This window comes from Arachis hypogaea, chromosome 11 (genome assembly GCF_003086295.3).
Source record: "Arachis hypogaea cultivar Tifrunner chromosome 11, arahy.Tifrunner.gnm2.J5K5, whole genome shotgun sequence".
In the NCBI taxonomy this organism is placed as follows: Eukaryota; Viridiplantae; Streptophyta; class Magnoliopsida; order Fabales; family Fabaceae; genus Arachis; species Arachis hypogaea.
In genome coordinates this window covers 145,775,619-145,796,216 of record NC_092046.1, presented here as the reverse complement: position 1 = coordinate 145,796,216, position 20,598 = coordinate 145,775,619, and the positions used below count along the sequence as shown (strand labels likewise).

Genomic DNA, 20,598 nt, shown 5'->3' with positions numbered 1-20,598 from the left:
TGTAATTTCTGAAATCAAGCTTTGAAATCGTTTTGAAGATAATGGAATTTCAGAAATACACCCAAACGATTACATAAATACATCCAAATGATTACAGAAATACATCCAAACAGTTACAGAAATACACCCAAAGGATTTAAGAAATACACCAAAAACAGGGGGAGACAGTATATTTCTTCTTGAAATCTTTTAATGTTTTGCTGGTTAAAGATGAGTCACATGACAGAGACAATCTAAAAGAAAAACCTAGAAGAACAGTAAAACAGTACCTTGAATAATGTTTCTTCCTTTTTTCTGGTGATTTTTATAGAGATTTGTATCTTTTCTTCTTGATTTCTTCTACTCTTCGCGAAGAGTTGGAACGTTTCTGCAGAATCGTAGTAGTTTGTTTCGAATGTCCCTTAAATCTTGATGGTTTGCGTTTTGATTGAGGAAGAAGAGAAAGAGTGAACGTGTTGTGAAAGGGGCGCGTGTTTTTTTCTTGGACTTGGAGCAATTTGTATAGCTTGTAAGCCAAAAAGACTTGAATGTGTAGCAGAGCTCTAAAAAATATACTTTAGCCGGTTAATTAATATCATAACTTAAGTTATCCTATTTACTTGTCTTACACGCAGGAAGATAGAAAAGGGGGACAAATGCAAATACATGGAATGAAGAGGGCAAGAGAGCAAAAAAGAAGAGTGTCCATAGACCGTAAATTATAAATACTTAAATAGAAGCATGATGTAAACAACTCAGCAGAAGCAGTGTTACAATTTTATGACAACCCAAAGAAAGATTCGAATCTTGGTAGCCGAACATTCCATCGAGGAACAACAGATCCAACGGTCATGAGGCAGCGAAGTCACAGCAGTGTCGAAAAATTCCAAAGCATAATTCTAGCATCTCAATTTCTCATGACCCATTATTAACGAACGAAAAGGAACGTACCAATTTGCATTTCACCATTACCAACCAATCATTTCTTCCACTCCTTTCTCTCTTCCACTCTTTCCTCCGCCTCTGCTGGCGGGAACGCCCGTTGACCGTTTGGTAACCGTTTTTCCTTCTGCTTCTGCTGCAAAACTTGTTTCTTCTCCAGGAAGAAAAAGGAAACTTTTTTTTTCTCCTCTTTGGTTTGTGTTGTTCTTCCTCTCATGGAGGTTGTGGAAGGGTCGCCGCCCAAGAAGACGTTGGCTGAGAAGGTGTTCGGAAGCAAGAAGAGTTTCAACAATGAGAGTTCTTCGTCCCAACAGGATGCTGATGGAGCTGATGCAGGAATGGAGCTCATGGAGATTGGAGCTGAAAAGACCAAAAATGTCTTGATCCTCATGAGTGACACCGGTGGTGGCCACAGAGCTTCCGCTGAGGCCATCCGTGATGCCTTCCAAATCGAATTCGGTGATGAGTACAGGGTAATTCATGATTCATCCATTGTTACCTTCTATTTTTACTATTTTGTTCTAATTGCTTCTTTGGTGTTTGATTTGGATCTGATGCTTTTCAATTTTGATGCTTCTGTATGTCCCATCTTTACTGTAACAAATTCTGCAGCTCATTCAAAAATTTTCAAATTCTGCCGCAAAAGATTCTTTTTTTGGCCTTAAATTTGAAAAATTTTGTTTTTTTTTCAAGAATATATAATTTTTATGGTTGTGGGATATTTTTCTGTGATTCATCATTCATGTGCTTTTGTCTTTCATGTTTGGCTAGCTAGCTAGCTTTGTGGTAACGCAGAATTTGTCGCTACTTGGCTTACTTTTCTTTTCTTCTTGGAGCTTTTTGCCCTCTGGCTTTTGTTTTCAATCTTTTTCTCTTTGTGAAACAAGGATTAGTTTTTTGTATTTGTTGCCTTTTGCTGGTTTTTCTTCTTTTAGTTTGTTACCTAAATCTCTCTATGCTGATAAGGTGGCCTACTCAATTTTGCAGGTATTCATTAAGGATGTTTGGAAGGAATACACAGGGTGGCCATTGAATGATATGGAGGGACAATACAAATTCATGGTTAAGCATGTTCAACTTTGGAATGTTGCTTTTCATAGTACTTCTCCAAGATGGATACACTCTGCATATTTAGCTGCCATTGCCGCCTACTATGCTAGGTACATTCCTCTCCTGAGATTTCCTCATTAGTTTTTGCCATCCAATGACTAACTTCATTTTATAGTGTTAAATTATTGATTCATTTGCAACATGTTATGTCATCATTATTATCATTCGTAAAATAACTACAATGGTAACAATTAATAAATTCTGTAGCTGTAGAATCTTTCCACTTTTCTAATGCAATATGTAATTTTTTAGGGATGTGGAAGCAGGGCTGATGGAGGTGAAGCCGGCTATTATAATCAGCGTGCATCCATTGATGCAGCATATTCCATTGTGGGTTCTAAAATGGCAAGGCCTGCAGAAAAAAGTTATATTTTCCACTGTCATTACAGACCTTACTACTTGCCATCCTACTTGGTAAGTTAACTATATATTTTTACATTTCATTATGTTAGTTCCCCTTGTTCTGAAGTAAAAGTTCATCATTCATCAATTAATGTTTAGGTGCTATGTTTAACATGTTTGTAGGTTTCATCCTTGGGTGAATAGATGCTACTGCCCTTCACAAGAGGTGGCTAAGAAAGCACAACAAGAAGGCCTTAGTGAGGAACAAATCAAAGTTTGTGGCTTGCCCATTAGGCCTTCGTTCGCACGCGCAGTTCTAGTGAAGGTATGCATAAAATGCATTATGCATACTGAAACTCTACTATGAATATAGCTTTTGCTTTCAGTGATGGACCTGGCTTTCTCCTTTTAATTTTATAGGATGAACTAAGGGCAGAATTCGAGATGGATCCCGTCTTGCCTGCAGTTTTGCTGATGGGGGGTGGTGAAGGATTTGGTCCTGTCAAGAAAACTGCAAAGGCCTTGGGGGAATCGCTTTATGACAAAGAAGCTCAGAAGCCAATCGGCCAGATAGTAATCATTTGCGGTCGTAACAAGAACCTAGCATCCACCCTTGAAGCTATCGAATGGAAGGTTCCAGTAAAGGTGCCAATTTAACAGGCTTCACTCCTTAAATCTATGGTGTATGAATTGCAAGTACTAGAGATGAGCATAACAGAATAGGACACGCTAATCAAACTTTTGTTGTTTGGTTTGTGTAGATTAGAGGATTTGAGAAACAAATGGCAAAATGGATGGGAGCCTGTGATTGCATCATAACAAAAGTAAGTTAAGCCAATTTGCTGACTCAATATTTGCAACTTCACATGTTAATATTTTAGCATAGGCTCATTGGTTCCATGATATTCTCAGGCTGGACCAGGGACAATTTCAGAAGCATTGATCAGAGGGCTTCCCATAATTCTCAATGATTATATCCCTGGACAGGTGAATGATTAAAAGGGTTCTGATCCTTGCCTTTCACTCTTCCTGTCTTTGTCTTCATTCCAATATTGATTAACAGTTTCAATGATAATAAATACAGGAAAAGGGAAATGTACCCTATGTGGTAGACAATGGAGCTGGTGTCTTCACCAGGAGTTCTAAGGAAACAGCGAAAATCGTGGCAGAGTGGTTCAGCACAAAACAAGATGAACGGAAAAAAATGGCAGAGAATGCATTGAAGTTAGCACAACCAGAGGCAGTCTTTGACATTGTGAGGGACATCCATGAACTAGCTGCGCAAAGGGAGCCGTCAAACTTTCCATACGAATTGACGGCTTCATTTTCTAGCCTAATCTAAAATTTGATTGCTCCTGCAACTTCCCACTAGTCTTTTCTTTTTTGGGTTTTTCTTGTCCCCCACTAGAATTGACATGTATAGTTAGCTTTTCAAATTGCATCATTCTTTATCCTAGTGGGTTGGATTTACCATTATGAGCTACAAATTCTGGTAAAAAATCTCTCTTGTTTATAAGAAATGGGTTTAACATTGTACTCTGCACTTCAGTCTAATGGTTTTTGTTCAATTCCCCTTTTTCTTTTCCTCCTTGGAATTGTATTTAGCATTTCATAAACCAAGATTTTGCTTTGTAACGGGTCACTTTACTAAGAAATATTATTTGTCTATGCTTACTTGATTTATCCTTTTAAGAAATAACATATAATGTCGTGTTTTTGAATATCTTGCTGCTGTTAAGCTTGGTAGAAGCAATGTGACAAAAAAAGAAGAAAGAAAAATTGAAAAGTCATTACATACATTTATCCAAAATCAAAGAAACATGGTTGAGACACTTAGTTAGACATTGCATTCACATTTCACACAGTATTGACTGGATCAAATGACTGGTAGTAGAATAATGAAAATACTAATGCATACGACAAAGTCAGTGTAATGTGTTCTTATATTAAAGCATTGAATATGACGGAAACATAAAAAAAAATGCATCATTCTCATTTACATGAAACACATTACCAACCTCACACATGAGGGCTATGCCTATGTTAGTTAGTTTCCTGTGGCTGCAGCTGGAGACAGAGTGTTATTAGCCGAAAACATGTGACGCAACTCCAATAACAATCACTGCCACTTGCCATTCTTGGGTAATGCTACTATCATACAAGTAATGCAATGTTGTTTCAAAATGTGCTTATACTTGGTCGTGCCTTCTATTGTTAGGTATAAAAAAAAGTTAAGGGTGTTTTAAAAAATCTCTAAATCCAAATTGAATTCAATAAGATAGAGACACTTCACATGTAACTACCATTCTTATTGTAATTGTATGATAAATCAAACTGATATACCAGGAAAACATTGCCAGGTTGCTACTGGTTGTTCATGTGATTAAAGAACTAGATTGCTAGATTTGCATTGACTATAAGATGGATATTTTCTTCTGCAAGCACGAAAACTTAGGTCATTTTCAAATTTTTGTATAGTATTTGAATGAACGGCTCTAGGATGATGTCAAGGAAAAATTTTCCCTTTGAATATTCCCTAGTGCAAATATGTGGGTACCTCATGAGGCCCAAGTGGTGAATACTATATTAATGTTTTGATAACAACAGAATGTGTATATAATATAATAATATAATATAGTCCTAGGACTAAGATTAAGAAAATATATTATACCTACATAATTTTTGGAATCCCCATCCATTGGTACTTTTAAGATTAATTGTGATGCTAGTTATTTTGGTTCGGGTGATAGTGTTGGTTTTGCTTGTGTTATTAGAGATTGTAATGGGAGCTGGCAAAGGGGGTGTTTGGGAATGATTGAGAGTAATAGTATTCTTCAAGGAGAATTGTTTGCTATTTGGAGAGGATATCTCTTAGCTTGGGATGTGGGTCAACGAGATGTTATTTGTGAGACGGATTGTGTGGAAGCATTTAATCTTGTTACTCAAGATGGTTTTGGATTTATTGATCCACTGGTGCTCAAAATAAGAGATATCATGCATTGGAATTGGCGGGTTGACTTTCGTTTGATTATGAGAGATGCAAACACGGTGGCAGATACTATGGCAAAGATGGCGATGAAGTTACAACTTTCGCAAGTGGAACTTCTTTCACCTTGGAAAGAGTTTAAGAGTAATTTTAAACGGGACTGTCTCTCTATTTAAGCAGTTCCTTGTTTTGTTTCTTTTGTTTTTCTTTGTTTAATTTATTTCAGTCATCAAAAAAATATTATACCTACATGGCCCCAGCCTACATGAACTCCGAGACACTATCAATTTGACGCATCTCTGATATTTGGACAAGGAGGATACACAATATTGATATTAATTAATTCTCAACTACAATTTACAGCAACAAATATAGCAATTGGCTAATCACAATTTACACAAGAAAACTGGTTAAAGACAATTAATGTGTAAAAAACATCCAACTGAATTTGGTGGCAGGTGGCAAGTCAAAATCATGATTTGGCTACTGGCTACAAAAGTTGTTGTGGGCCCGATGGATTGGGCTTTAACATAGGACGTCTGGGCCCACATGTTCACTTCTGTTAACTTAAGCTTTTAATTAACGCCAATTAATTATAATTTAAATGATATAGTCTCTCATTTTACACTTAAAAATTTCGAATTCAAATTTTACTCGTTGTAATTGATTGAAAAAATCTCTTAGTTGTTACTGTAATATATGGTAAGTGTGTGAGTGTGTTATGTAATATTTAAAAGATAAAAATTTAGATACAATTGATTTTATTTGAGGTTGATAACTAAAAACTGTTAAATAAAAATTTAGTCAAAATCATTTAAATCATTTAACGACTCTGAATTATCAATTTTACGTGAAGTCTGTTACGGCCAAATTTAAAATGGGTTATCTAATCCATTTGACTAAAAAAAACCCTTTTAAGTGTTTAACTGTTGAAAACTTATTTCGACGAAAGAAAACAAAAAATATAAAAAGCTAGAGAGATCCATTCCGATTACCGCAAGTTAGTTGCTCGCAATTTTCGTTCTCTTCACGTTCGGTTCATGAATTAACTCTGAGGGGGTAATCTAGATCAGGCGCTGCAATTATTGCTATTACCGTCACATGAGATATGGTATGGGGATTCAATTTTGTTTCTGTAATTACACTCATGCTTATGCAAATTCTTAATTTTAATTAGCAAATTGGAAATGAAGTCTGTGGTTGTTGTTAGGTTTATCACTCTAGTTTTGTGAATGAAGATGAAGTCGATAGCGCTTGTGGTTGCCCTCTACTTCCTCTCAAGAGCCACATCAAGGGACCTGCTCCTGTTTCAGATCAAGGTTTTCACAATTCTTTTCTTTGATTGTGCTATTAAATTGCTGTGATTGTTCAGAATCTGAGATTCATGCTGTTGTTGTTGTTGTTGTTGTTGTTGTGTGTGTGGTGCAGATAGAACTGATATAGTGGATGAAGCCATAACCTTCTTCAGAGCGAATGTGTTCTTCAGGAACTTTGATATCAAGAGCCCTGCTGATAAGCTTCTCATATATTTGACATTCTACATCAATGTTGCTCTCAAGAGGCTTGAAGGTTGCAGAACTTTAGCTGAAGGGACAAAAGCTATCATCAATTTGGGACTTGAGAAGGTTCCCGTCCCTGGAGAGTCTGGATTTCCTTTTCCGGGCCTTCTTCCACTTCCTCAATCACATGAGGAAGCAGGTCAATCTCTTGTTTTCATCCCTTATATTAATGTGAATGTGTGATAGCTGAGCTGTTCCTTTACCTTTATGTTCCTATGGCCAGATGTATAAGCGTATATATCGGAACATGTTGATTTATGGGTGAAGTCAATTAATTAGTGTGCTGCCTTATTTTTGTGATATATTCTATTCAGTTGCTTGCTGATGATTTGGTAGAATAGAATCTCCACATGTGCTGCCTTACTTCATTTTCAACTCACATGGGGAAATGTGTTTGCATATGCTTTAGTGTGTAACATTGTTTACAAAACAACTTGTATCACTGCCTCATCATTTTGAATCCAGGAATTACGGTAAATATTCAAGCAGGAATGCCAAGGTGACAATCAACTTGGTAGCTTGGATTTCTAAGTTAGTTCTGGATGGTTTATAATAAAAACGAAAATAGGATCCACTATTATAGTTGAAGTCTTGGGCAAAAACAAGTATCTGCCATGTATTAAGATATTTTCCTTATGAGAATGAAAGTAACAATTTGGGAATAACAGAAGAAGTTGCTCCTCCTGCCGCGGGCAGGGTGGTATGCAGTGGTTTCGGTCATGCCAGAGATCAAGAGCTGCACCATCAGCTAGTTGTGGCAGCATGGGTACCTGTAAAGGCACAATGGTAGAGAATGGAATATTTTGTTGAATAGTTAGGCTTGAAGGATAATATGCCTAAAGGTCTGTAAACCCCATAACAGAGCTTGGCATATGTACTTTGTCCCTGCTTTTGCATGGCGGCAGGGATTGTACTAGCATCATCTTGAGTACAATGCTGTATAAGACTCCTTCCTGGGTTCATATGTTAAATCATAAGTTAATCAGGTTTGTTAGATTCAATGTTCATGTGTGTTGGTGTCAGGGCATTGGGCCTCACCGTTGCAGCCACTAGGACCTTTACAGTCGAGTAGGCATTTCATAACTTGAGAATACTGCATGAGCCGTAGTTAACTAAAGGCTGTTATCGTCTGGTTTAGAAAGGCTTGTTTTAAATAGTTCTAAATTTTAATTGAGTCGTGTCTATAATCTGGCAGTTGGAAACCATATTTTGTAGTGGTGCTAAACTGGGAATGGATCCTCTCATTTTTTTTCTCAATTGTTTTGTAAAGTGTGATCTCTCACCTTACACTCCTTAAGTGAGTCCAAGAGAAAACATGTGATAGAAGATGTTGAATGGTGAAGATCACACTTTACAAAACAATTGAGGGAAAAAAAACTGAGAGGATCCATTCTCGTGCTATAGTGGTTAAACTTTCGACCGGGGAAAGAAAGAAAGAAAGAGAGGGAGGGGGGGGGGATGCTGCTTTCTAAAATTGGTTATGCGAATACTTCCATTAACTAATAAAATTCCATGACTTAAACTGTAAACTCTTGACTTTTATAACACTATGCATGGTTTATTCTCTCATATATCGTGTATATTTTTAATGATGCCTTTTCCTTGAGAGTTTAATCAAACGGATTTGTGACTATGTGCTCGTATTTTCAAAGACCTGATCATCTATAATAACTGAACTGAATGCCATGGCTTCTGGTTTTACATTCATTACGATTTTAGTCAGATATTTATGGGTGCAATTGCAATTTTAGATAAGTTATTTATAGATCATATTTATATATATCCCTATGTTCCAAGCTTTGTGATTTCTTCAAATGCAGAATTGTTCAGGAATTATTTGAAGCAGATAAGGGAAGAAACAAGTGGGAGGTTATTGAGCGTTGCGTACAGGCCTAATGGCACACCAAATAAATGGTGGTTGGCATTTGCAAAGAGGAAATTTATGAATACAATTATTCCTTGAATGGTTGTGACACAATGGCAGTGCAGGAATCATAGATTCAGCCTTGAAATTAACACTTACAAACACTTTTGATCAATTATATATAATGAATCTTTAGGGGGTAATGTTGTATGTTTCGATTTTGAATATATATGCATAGTGATACCTAGGTATAGCATCATTTCCTTGTCACATCTACTTTGCAAAATTGCATCCCCACTATAAAGTCACTGATTGATAATCATAATCAGGCTATGGTCCCAACTTTGCTTGTGCTTGTGGTTGTCGTAATGCTTTACTTTTGTGATGTCTTTTTGTCCATTAATACAAAACTGTATCAGTTACACTTAACTGGCTTAAGTTTTAATTATTTCAGGGTTTTTTCATTTTACATATATACGGTTGCTCACTTGTTATACTCGTTTCACTTTTTTCTGTTTTGGTTGATAACAGTAACATTTTGTTATATCTATGTGTGAAAGTGACTACGATTTATATTGGAAACCTGCCTCTAGCTTGAATTTTTTTATTAGGACATTAAAATTGGAAAATTTTTAAATAAAAAATAATTGCATAATAGAAGAGAGTAAAAATGGATTTTTTATTTAAATAAATAAAATAAAAGTAATAATTACTGAAATAAATGTTTTTAAAAATATTTACCGATTTATATTTCTCAGTCATATCTCGTTTACAGTGTAAATGAGATATGACACGTCAGCTGCAACGTGGCTATCTCGTTTACACGGTAAACGAGATAGACCCTTATCTTGTTTACACTGTAAACGAGATAAGAGCGAACGGCGCCTATAAGTATAAGTCGTTTACATGCTGTTCCTGGACCCCATTTTGACTTAGTCAAACTCTTTCTCCCCTCTTTTTACCCTTTCCTACTATATTTGAGTTCGATACGGTGATGGCACGCCAGGCGGGGAACGATCGGGACATCAACAGACTAAACGAGACGTCGCATTACGCCGGGGCGGCCGACTTCGAGGTTAGTTGCGTTATGTTTGATTAATCTAAGTATGTAGATATTGTTAGGGTAGTTTGGTAGTGACAAGCACTGAGTAAAATGCTTTAGGGATTGGACTGTAGGATTAATTTGGAACAATATTTGCTTCTGTAAGATTGGTATGACTTAATTAAGATTTGCTTACCGACATAAGTAATTTAAAGACATCTGTAGAGTAGACACATGGTAGTATGTTCGTAAATAGTAGTAGTACTTTGTTCTTAAGTAGGCTACAAAAATTTATTATTATCTCTTTATAGGTTAAAAATCTTTTTTTTTTTTTTCGTTTCGTAGAGGTCTCGCTTTCTATTGTCCCGACGAGTTAGCCATACCCTTACTCCACCGGACGCCATCGTCTCGTATCTGGCTGAGGCTGGATTCGGCGACACAGTGCCCCTCAGGGACTTCACATTTGACAATTCCCTGATTTCGGCACTCGTGGAGCGATGGCGTCCGGAGACACACACGTTTCATCTCTCGTGGGGTGAGGTCACTATCACCCTGCAGGACGTGGCGTATCACCTAGGCCTACGTGCACACGGGAACCCCGTTGGGGGGTGCCTTCATGACTTTGGTAGGTGGTACGGCACAGAGACGTGGGCCATGGTTGAGCAACTGCTTGGTGTCAGGCCTCCGGTGGCGGCACAGCAGGCTGTGCAGAGGAAGGAGTCGTTCACGCTAAAGTTGGTTTGGTTGCGTGATCGTGTCCGCCAGATACCCCCGACCGACAATCCTGAGACCCTCCGACAGTATGCCCGATGCTATATTATGTTACTGATCGGAGGGTATTTGTTGACAGACAAGTCCAACAACCTGGTTCACGTACGGTGGCTACCGCTTCTCCGGGACTTCGTGCCTCGCGGAATGTAGGGCGTTATCTTGGGGCTCTGCTGTGCTGGCCTGGACTTACCAGTCACTCTGTTTGGCGGTACAGTGGGGTGTCACGGACATCGCCGGTTGCACTCCGCTACTGATGAGTTGGATTTACCAGAGATTTCCTCAGTGGTGTCCACCAGATAGAGGAGTCTACCAGTATCCGCTAGCTGCAAGGTATCCAAATATTACTTTTTCATTTCGCGTTAAACATTGTTGTTAATTCGCATGGTTTGTTACTTAATGAATTGTATATATCCCTGTTACTGTCAGGTTAGTTGGACTGCAGCAGCAGAGTAGGGATCAGCACCAGGCCAGGGTCCTGTACTGGAGGGTATCGATCGACTGGTTACGGTTCGATGAGATTAGTCATGTAATTAAAGATTTTTGTTATTTTAAATACTTGCTGTGTTGTAATACTTGTTATTTTGTTACCCAAATTTTTGTTCAGTTTGCATGGAGGGTATACGATGACCCTGCGTTGCAGGCCCTGTGCCCGCACTGGTTCCGTGAGGAGGAGGAGTGGGGTACATGGTTGTCGGCTGTTCCACTGGTGTGCTTCAACATTGTCCGGTTTCACCACGTTGATCGGGTGAATCAGCAGTTCAACAGGGAGCAGCCAGTGCCAGGCATTCCGGTGAACCTTGATAGGTATGAATGGTGGTTAATTTCTTCAAAGTTATACATTTGTAGTTGTTTGTTATTCTGATAGTGATACTACTTTATTTACGTAATGTGTTTAACAATAGGTATCTGACCACCACTGGTCATGGTGAGGATGTCTGGTGGCCGGAGCGACTCCAGGAGTGGTACGACGGTTGGAGGCAGAGGTTCGAGCCCGGTCGCAGGATTATCGTCCACCATACGTTTGACACTAGGCCTACCAGTAAGTACTACGATTGGTGGCATGGGGCTTGCCGTGTGAGGCATCTATCGGGGCAGGAGGTTTTGGAGGACCCCAGGCTGGTAGAGTTGCCCCCCGACGTCCAGCCCACTGCTAGCCAGCCGAGAGACGATCTGACTCTTCCGAGGGGCATGCCGGATTGGAGGAGACGTGCGAGGGAGGTTAGAGAGGCCACTCACTGACCTGCTAGGAGGGAGCGGGGGCAGAGAGAGCGTGGACCAGGTGAGCCCATCAGGAGGGAGAGGGCCAGGCCTCAACGGGCTAGGGGTGACGCAGAGTCGAAGGAGGTGGCGGAGTTCGACCGTCAGGAGGATGAGGGAGACGTACCAGTACACAGTGTCGCTTCACCTACAGGATCGACTCCTCCACCTCCTCCCCCTCCCTCGGGGCAAGGAGCGTGTCATTCATCCGGTTCCGGTGGGCAGCAGTCTCGACCAGCTTGGGATACTCGTCCTGCACATAGGTCGAGTGTACGGAAGGACCACCGCCACCGTGTCGGCGTGTCCCACCTCTGCAGAAAGCTCCTTACTTGCTCCACCATGATCCTCCCATGGATGTTGGGATAAACAAGCACAACTATGTATGGACTACTGGCTATTAATGTCTTGTATTTGTGAGAAATAAGAGACACAAAAAGGATAGAAAAAGATTATGAAGAATATCAAGGGTTACACATCCTTTTATAGCTGTTGGGATAATACTCCATGTATCTCGATTACAATGTAAACGAGATAGCCACGTTGCAGCTGACGTGTCATATCTCGTTTACAGTGTAAATGAGATATGACTGAAAACGCAAATCGATAGATTTTTTAAAAATATTTATTTCGGTAATTATTATTTTTATTTTATTTATTTAAATAAAAAATCAGAGTAAAAATGGTGTATTTTGAATTTTTTTATTCAGAGAGTAATTCTACTAAATTATTGTTTTTGGTCACAAAAAGTGGCCGAAGCCCACAGGGTAACTAGATCCAAAGACGACTCGAAAATTTAGAGTTTGTTGGCCCAAAAAAAGAAAATAAAAAAGAAGTAGAAGAAGAAAGAAATCAGCTCTAAAAATTAGTGGATAAAAATAAAAGAAGGTCACAAGTGGAATTTGGGAAAATAGAAAATTGTTAGGGGCACTTCCAGAAGACCAGAACGCGCTTCAGACTCAAATCTCAATTATCAAAATAATAAAATAATAAAATAGGGTTGGGAGTGGAAGGAAAGAAAAGTTGGGGGGTGAGAATAACAAAAAAGAGGGAATCGGATTGGCGTACACAAAAACCCTAAAACGGTGGAGAAAGAGGGGTTTACTGTAACCAGATTCGGACCGAAACCCATTGACTCTCTGCTTTCTAGCTTCAGCTTCACACTCTTTTTGCCAATGGAGGTTCTTCAGCTTCAGATTCCTTCTCTTCTGGCCCACACTGTCCTCGCTTCTGCCCAATCTCTCGCTCTCGTAATTCATTCCTCTTTCTCTCTCTCTTTAGAATCTTGCACTTTTCAGTCACTTCGAACCTCATTCAATCATTGCTGTTTCTAACAATTTTTGGTTCTTTGTGTTTTTCATTGTTTCCATGTGATTTGCTTAGTTCAGTAAGAACAAAGAAGGAATGGTGGATTTGTTTCCGTGTCTTATCTTGTTTTTAGTACCTATGCTAGAAGTGTTTCCGTTTACAGTTGTGTTTCACTTTCATGTAACTAGATTGAATTTAAGTGGAACTGCTTACCTGTTCCCACTTTTAGCTACCGGGTTTTGAGTTTTGGGCAATTCATGATGTGTTTTGGTGCTTGCTGTAAGTCATGACTAAATATGCTATTAGATTTAGATAGATGCGTTGCTTTTAGTTTATACAAAGTGTTATTGGCATATTCAGATGTTGCATTTCACTCGTATGTGCATGCCTGTTGTTGCATTTTCGGCCTCTATGCTGTAAAATTTGATGTAGTTTGGGCTTTCCATTCTATAGCTTGTAAAGGGGGTACTTCTTGTGCTTCATTTTTCTCTATATTACGTGTACAAAGGTATTCATGCATAACAGCATAAAGGAAATACACAACGCATCAATTGGAAAGAACAATTTTCCACTTATTCCTTTTGCTTTTCCCTTCCTATGGGGTTAAGAGTTTAGAGTTTATATATCAAATATGACCTTAGCAGATGCAAAGTTTTCTATTAGTTTCTTTATATATCAAATATGACCTTAGCAGATGCAAAGTTTTCTATTAGTTTCTTTGTATGTTGTATACTAAAGTGGATCTGTCTGTCCAAAGTCCCATTGTGAAGATTACAGAGAAAACGGATGACAAACAATTTCTTCTTGGATATGAACAATTCTTAAAACTGCATTAGTAGATTTAAGTTTGTGACATAGAATTTCATCCACATATGCATGCCATAGCTTCAGTTTATCTTAGATGTGTTTGTTGAGTATGAACTATAATATACTTGTTATAATCTGTTGCATTGAATTCAGTAAACATCTTTTGTTTTACTTCTGTCTGATTTTTCCCCTCAGATTGGATATCTGCTGAGGAGTGTCAGTAATTCGGCATCTTCAGATTTGACTGATGCAAGGTAAGCATAAATTCATGTTGACATTGAAGATACTGCAGTTGTTTTGATATAATAATGTTTAACTTAATTAAATATTTTGACATATATTAAATCTTGGTCAGGTTTCCTTTAGAAGACCTTCGTGAGAGGAAACATGCTTTCCTAGAAAACAAGAATAGTGAAACAGATGAGGATGAGGATGATGACGACGACGATGATGAGGATGCACATGATGAGGATGATGATGGAGAAGAGGAATATTCAGGTGATGAAGGTGACGAGGAAGGGGCTGATCCTGAAGATGATCCTGAGGCTAATGGTGCTGGAGGCAGCGATGATGGGGAGGATGATGATGACGATGATGGGGATGAGGAAGATGATGATGATGAGGGGGAAGATGAGGAAGAAGAGGAGGAGGAAGATGAAGAGGAGACTCCACAGCCACCATCTAAGAAGAGAAAGTGAATTCAGAATTGTATTAGTAGGAAATTGTATCTCGGGGAATGGATTTGAGTCGAGTTTAGTGATTAGGACAGAAATTAGTAACCTTGTTGAGTAAACCTATCTTGCTTTATTAAAATGTGAACGATTATTATTGTTATATTAATATTTCTCATTGGTTCTAATCTGCTTCTCGTTTTTTGTTCTTAGCGATTCTAATATGAATAATTTGCTTGCATTCCGCGTGATTTCTCGTGCGCTTTTGAATATCTCTTGTCTGAATCTTGGTATGTAGATTCCGAAGAGCTTAGTGAGATTCAAGATGCTTTCTGATTTGGATTAAATCCTCTTATTTGAACTAAATCCTCATTTTGGTCCTGTGCCCGATTATTCATTTTGGTCTTTGAAATTCAAAACTATTTATACTGGTCTTCCAGATTTAAGTCCAGACACTAATGTAGTCCCTTGATTCTTTCCGGCGATGACTAGACAAACGGAATGCTGAGATGGCACCTCTCTCCCACGCTGGATAATGAGTAAACGACGTCGTTTATCCTTGACATTCAAACAAGTCATAAATGTCGTCGCTTTGTATACGAAGGGAGAAGAAACAATGGAGACTCAAAATAAAGTATTCTTTTTCTTCTCTATCACCGCTATTCTTCATTTCTGACTTGTTTGGGCGCCAAGGGTAAACGATGTTGTTTACTCATCATCCAGCGTGGCAGAGAGGGTGCCATCTCAACACTCTGTTTGCCTAGTTATTGCCGAAAAAAGCCGAGGGATCATATTGGTGCCCGGACTTGAACCTGGAGGACTAGTATAGATAATTTTAAATTTCGAACCTGGAGGACTAGTATAGATAATTTTAAATTTCGAGTAGCAAATTAAGTAATCGCGTGAATCTCAAGGGACCAAAATAGGTATTTAGTCTTCTTATTTGGTTCCAAATATGCATTTTCCACCAATTCTAAAAAGAAAAAAAAAAGGAAGGGTTCCGAATAAATCCCAATTGGAGTATTAAAATTGGAGTTTAGAGATTGTCATGATAGGGATAATACGGAATAGTGGCCAAAGCTAATTTAAGGTCGCCGAGCTTTCTCTTCAAATTTTCTAATATTATGACTGCTTTTTTCATATGCTTCTCTTTACATCTTTCATTTCTTCCTTCTCATGATTCTGGTATCCATACATATTTTAATAGTTTAATTATTTTATTAGTTTTTATAGTTTTATCAAATTATAATTAGGTTCTTATACTTTTATTTTTTTAATTAGGTCTCTACACAATTTTTAATTTTATAATCAATCATTTTCGTATAAAAAAACATTACAATTAACGAAATATTTTTCTTAAAAACATTGTGGTCAATGATCTAATTAGGTTGTTAATTGTGGATACCTTCAATGTAAAAAAATATTCTGTCAATTCTAACATTTTTTACATAGACAAAGATCTGATTACAAAATTAAAAACATTGTGTAGAGATCTAATTGAAAAGAAAAAAAAAGTATAGAAATCTAATTACAAATTTGGTAAAATTAAAGACCAATGTAATAATTAAGAGGAAATATAGGGAGCCAATAGAATAGTTGTACAATGTGTACAATGAAGGTTTAGGATAGTATTAGAGATATAACTATTAGTGTTGCCTTTTTTCATTAGCTTAAACTTTTGGGATGAGTGGTTTCATGACATGGTATTAGAGTTCTAGATCTGAAAAGTCAAGAGTTCAATCCTTAGTGAATCCCAAAATCAGCTTACTCAATAATTAAACCTATTTTAATCTAACAAAAGCGTAAGAGAAATCTTGATATGGATAAAATTAGAGAACGCAGGGATGAGCTTCTTCATTCCCGAAACAACTAAGCTTTGATACAATTATTAATGTTTAGTTATTTTTGAGATATGGAGAATTTTACTAATCAATCCGCGATTACGGGGCAACTAGGTTATCAGTTAGTCTTATATTATTTTTCTTCTAATGTATGTTAATTTAGTTCCCCAAATCAAGTGGCCTGATCTTAGATATCATAACATCATTCATAAAAAGATAGATTACTATAGGATAAATTTACGTGATGTATGTAAAACCAGATTATATTGCTTCGTTTACCATAAATAAATAAATAAATGGAACAAAATCATAGTGTTTGCATGTGTCATCATGTGCCACACATGCATGATTTCTTCCATAGCACAAAGTACTTCATCATGAAACGTGACATTTTGCACAAAGCTGAAATCCTTCACTACATAACTACATGCATGTGATTCATTCAACCAAGTAACGTTATGGGGCGTAGATAATTAATAATTTAATCCCTAATAACGGTAATTTGGATGGATTAATTACCCCTACGTTACCAAACTTCTCTTAAGTAACTCATCAATTAATTATATATATATAGTTAGCCAGAAACTTGCACAAATTCTCAATCGCAATGGCTTTGAGTTTGACGAGAATGGTGGCAGTTGGAGCTGCATGCATGTTGATTTGGGCTCAGATTGGGCTTTCACATGTGGGCCTGGGCCAAGCAGATCCCGGAAAGTGCCTCAAAGCATTCTACAACACACCAGAGTGTGTGTCTGCAGTCACAGAGACACTGTTTCAGTTCCAAAGAAGCAGCAATTTAACACAAGCATGCTGCAATGCTGTCACAACGCTTTCCGATGATTGCTGGTCGTTCGTGTTTCTGGGATTTCCTTCAATTCCCTATCTCAAATTTCTTAAAGGCATTTGTGACTTTCAAAAGGGAAATGCTAAACCCTGAAGCATGATTATCATTCATCATTCATGACCATTATAAGTAAGTTACATATATATATTTGAGGTAATGACCAAATCAGTACCCGAAAAATTCAAACGCTGATATTTTGGTACCTCACTATTGTTATTGACAAAATGGTCCTTAAAAGATTTTAAAATTTGACAAGCGTATCCACGAGTTCACCGGAGCACATTTTCGGCAAGTACAGTGCTGACATGGCCACTGCGTTTTGATGACATGGCAAATATCCCCCCAACCCTAATTCTTCTCCTTCCCCCTCCCCAACGCACTCCCCCCTTCCCCTTTCTGAATGCATTCTCCCCCCTCTCCAACCCTAATTCTTCCTTCCCCCTCTCTAACCCTAATTCCCCATCTCCAATGCACTTCCCTCCTCCTCAATCCAAAATCCTCCTTTCTAAACCCTAATCCCCTTCCCTTGCCTCTTTGAATTCTAATCCCCTTCCCAACACAGTGTCTCATACTCTTAACTCACTCTCCCCCAAAACAGCAGTAGAGCTCAACCTTCTCAGTCTTACAGAGCCAGTGTCATTGACACCGCACTGTCGCCATCTCGTCGTCGGGTCTTCTGCGTCCGCCAGTGTCTCTTTCGTAGCATTGCGATGTCTGCACGCCTTCACCGCTGTCGTCTTCACTGCTTGTATTTGCTTACTGCTATCCCCCAGTCGTTGCCATGCCTCCTCTGTCTGGGTTCCATCTTGGTGTCTGTATTAAGTTTTATTTTATTTTATTTTATTTTATTTTGATTATTGTATATGAATTTGTTTCTGAGTTTTATTGTGATTAATCTTTTTGAATGATAATTTAACCTAAAAATTTGGGACAATTCATGATTTGGGGCAACTCTGTTGATGTTGAGGTTGTTGTTGCTGTGAATGGTGGTGTTAAGGGAGGGAGAGGGAAGTGTGCGTTGGGAAAAGGGGAGTGGTGGAGAGAGAGAGAGTGGTGGAGGTTGTTGTTGCTGTTGATGTTAAAGTTGTTGTTGCTGTGAATGGTGGTGTTGAGGGAGAAAGAGAAAGTGTACGTTGGGGAGGGGCTTGTGATGCGGCGGGGACTGCGATTAGGGAGAAGTGTGCGTTGGGGATGGGGGCTGCGACAGGGAGGGAGAGGGAAGCGGAGGGAGTGTGCGTTGGGAGGGAACTTTGGGGGTGGTTTGCCAAGTCACCAAAACACGGTGGCCACATCAGCACTGTGCTTGCTGGAAATGTGCTCCGGTGAACTCGTGGATACGCTTGTCAAATTTTAAAATCTTTTAAGGACCATTTTATCAATAACAATAGTGAGGTACCAAAATGTCAGCGTTTGAATCTTTCGGGTACTGATTTGGTCATTACCTCTATATATTTTTTTAAAGAATAGCTCAACACAAAAGTTGAGCAAAGATGACAACAACTTAAAAAACCAAACAAACAAATGAACAACAAATGAAACAAACTTAAAATATTTATGTTAGATGGGTATGTAACTATGTATGTGACAAATACCAATCTCTAAGTTGGGAATAAAATATTAATCAAACTTATGAATGTTGGAACAGAAAAGATATTGTTGTAATGCTTGTTTGTTTTTCATATCCTACTTTTATCTTTATGTTTTTCAAATCTTTTAGCTTGTTAATAGATTAATAATCCTTTTTAAAATGGAGATCTTTATTTTCTTCTGTTTTTTTTGTCATTAAATTTTTTTATATGAGAGGATAAAGCAGCAGATAGGGACGGAAATATGCGATGAGGGAGGCCTCGCCCCAACTATTTTTTAAAAGAAATAATAGTAATAAGTTATTAAATATGATTTAATTTATTAAAAAATTTATTTAATATTTAGTTTATTATAAATAAAAGTTTAATTCAACCTAAATATTAATGATTTCTAATATCTAAAAAATAAGTAATAATATTAAAAAATAATTGAAAAAGATATTATTACTAATATTTTTTAATTAAATAAAATTTTTTAAATTTTCATAAAGTGGATTCTTTTTCTTTTTGTGACCATCCTTTTTGTTATAACTGAGAAATTTTTTTTATTTATGAATATTATAAAGAATAACTCAAAAACAAAATGAAAGATGAATTTCTTGCTAATTATCTTTTAATTATATTGAAAAGAAAATTGGCTAAAAAATTTGATACAGATTTATTGTCGATGAATTTTATGATACGAAGAATCGACCACTTCGTTAGTAAAAAGTACACACATATTTTTTGTACTTTAAAACATATTCTCTATCGGTATATTTTGTAATAAATCTTCCATTATATAATTTTTTGTATTATTTTTTAATATTATATATATTATTAGCCTCTCATGATACTATTTCTAGATCCGTCTATAACAGTAAAAAAAAAAAGAAAAAAAATTGACTGTAGGTTATGTTTTATTTATTAGACTAGACCACCAAAAGTAACCATAAAAAATTAATTCGCTGACAAAAATAACCATAGAAGATCATAACTCTTTATATATCCACAATTGATTAGTTCTGTTAGACAAAAATAACCACAGACACAAGCTATATTCTCATAGTTTTGATTTCACCTTTAATCTTCTTCTCAGTCGTCACATCTTGATTAGCAACACCACATTCATGCTCATTGAGTATTCTAATCAAACACCTTGCCAAACTTTGCTATCCCCGTCATTTCATCAGGCCAAACAAAATAATTGCAATTTACTCTACATAAGCCAAAAAAATTGAAATATCACAGATGCAGAAGAACTCCATACTTGTCTAACTATCATAAATAATGTTCCATACCTTCGAAGAGGGACAACGAATAAACCATCTTCCAGAATTAGTAGCCGTCAAAGATTCCAATAAGACAACATACTCACCTAATGACATCTTTCATCCGGAATTTTCTTCTTCTTCATCTTCGTATGTGAAGCTCCTGAAAATTTGCTTTCTTCACTTATAGTTACTTCTCTCCTTAACTTTGGTCGAATTTTATGAGAATAAATTAATTCAGGGTTCTCCTGTGGAGTAGTTCGTAACGATGGATGATTGTGCTCGGGTATGATTTTATCCTGCAAAAATTGGATTCCAACCAAGAAGAACGAAGAAAATAGTTTATGTATGCCACTCTGTTAAGGCTACACAAGTTTAGCTATTTTTGACAAACGGAGCTAATTAATTATGGACATTTGAGGAGTTATGATCTTATATGGTT

General features: G+C 37.4%; 4 protein-coding genes across 5 annotated transcripts; all 4 read left to right on the top strand.

Annotated features, from left to right (window-relative positions):
* The first annotated feature begins 733 nt into the window (after positions 1-733).
* Positions 734-4,047, top strand: LOC112723333 (monogalactosyldiacylglycerol synthase 2, chloroplastic). The gene is made up of 8 exons (XM_025774659.3): positions 734-1,394; positions 1,909-2,081; positions 2,284-2,445; positions 2,557-2,698; positions 2,794-3,018; positions 3,135-3,197; positions 3,286-3,360; positions 3,458-4,047. Exons 1-8 carry the CDS (start codon positions 1,137-1,139, stop codon positions 3,713-3,715), a joined length of 1,356 nt encoding a protein of 451 aa, XP_025630444.1. The 5' UTR covers positions 734-1,136; the 3' UTR covers positions 3,716-4,047.
* Positions 4,048-6,265: 2,218 nt separating this feature from the next.
* Positions 6,266-9,211, top strand: LOC112723334 (actin-related protein 2/3 complex subunit 3). The gene is made up of 4 exons (XM_025774660.3): positions 6,266-6,470; positions 6,570-6,678; positions 6,788-7,057; positions 8,739-9,211. Exons 1-4 carry the CDS (start codon positions 6,468-6,470, stop codon positions 8,879-8,881), a joined length of 525 nt encoding a protein of 174 aa, XP_025630445.1. The 5' UTR covers positions 6,266-6,467; the 3' UTR covers positions 8,882-9,211.
* A 438-nt stretch (positions 9,212-9,649) lies between these two features.
* On the top strand, positions 9,650-12,333 carry LOC112723330 (uncharacterized). Of its 2 annotated transcripts, XR_011867973.1 has the most exons (4): positions 9,650-9,857; positions 10,170-10,925; positions 11,022-11,399; positions 11,498-12,333. XR_011867973.1 is itself a non-coding variant. In XM_025774657.3 (3 exons), the coding sequence occupies exons 1-3, from the start codon at positions 10,849-10,851 to the stop codon at positions 11,832-11,834; spliced, it is 792 nt and encodes a 263-aa protein (XP_025630442.1). In that variant the 5' UTR covers positions 10,377-10,848; the 3' UTR covers positions 11,835-12,333. The 2 variants fall into 2 exon arrangements, 1 of the variants encoding a protein (XP_025630442.1); XM_025774657.3 differs by lacking the exon at positions 9,650-9,857 and having other exon boundaries at positions 10,377-10,925.
* A 409-nt stretch (positions 12,334-12,742) lies between these two features.
* LOC112723332 (uncharacterized) lies at positions 12,743-14,823 on the top strand. Its single transcript, XM_025774658.3, has 3 exons — positions 12,743-13,099; positions 14,160-14,218; positions 14,320-14,823. The coding sequence occupies exons 1-3, from the start codon at positions 13,025-13,027 to the stop codon at positions 14,660-14,662; spliced, it is 477 nt and encodes a 158-aa protein (XP_025630443.1). The 5' UTR covers positions 12,743-13,024; the 3' UTR covers positions 14,663-14,823.
* The last annotated feature ends 5,775 nt before the right edge of the window (positions 14,824-20,598 follow it).

Coding starts and splice junctions, on each gene's coding strand:
- LOC112723333 (XM_025774659.3), top strand. CDS start 1,137: ATGGAGGTTGTGGAAGGGTCGCCGCCCAAGAAGACGTTGGCTGAGAAG. Junction 2,699..2,793: donor CACGCGCAGTTCTAGTGAAG/GTATGCATAAAA, acceptor TTAATTTTATAG/GATGAACTAAGGGCAGAATT. Junction 3,361..3,457: donor ATGATTATATCCCTGGACAG/GTGAATGATTAA, acceptor TAATAAATACAG/GAAAAGGGAAATGTACCCTA.
- LOC112723334 (XM_025774660.3), top strand. Junction 6,679..6,787: donor TGCTCCTGTTTCAGATCAAG/GTTTTCACAATT, acceptor TGTGTGGTGCAG/ATAGAACTGATATAGTGGAT. Junction 7,058..8,738: donor TCAATCACATGAGGAAGCAG/GTCAATCTCTTG, acceptor CTTCAAATGCAG/AATTGTTCAGGAATTATTTG.
- LOC112723330 (XM_025774657.3), top strand. CDS start 10,849: ATGAGTTGGATTTACCAGAGATTTCCTCAGTGGTGTCCACCAGATAGA. Junction 10,926..11,021: donor CAGTATCCGCTAGCTGCAAG/GTATCCAAATAT, acceptor TGTTACTGTCAG/GTTAGTTGGACTGCAGCAGC. Junction 11,400..11,497: donor ATTCCGGTGAACCTTGATAG/GTATGAATGGTG, acceptor GTTTAACAATAG/GTATCTGACCACCACTGGTC.
- LOC112723332 (XM_025774658.3), top strand. CDS start 13,025: ATGGAGGTTCTTCAGCTTCAGATTCCTTCTCTTCTGGCCCACACTGTC. Junction 13,100..14,159: donor CTGCCCAATCTCTCGCTCTC/GTAATTCATTCC, acceptor TTTTCCCCTCAG/ATTGGATATCTGCTGAGGAG. Junction 14,219..14,319: donor TCAGATTTGACTGATGCAAG/GTAAGCATAAAT, acceptor AATCTTGGTCAG/GTTTCCTTTAGAAGACCTTC.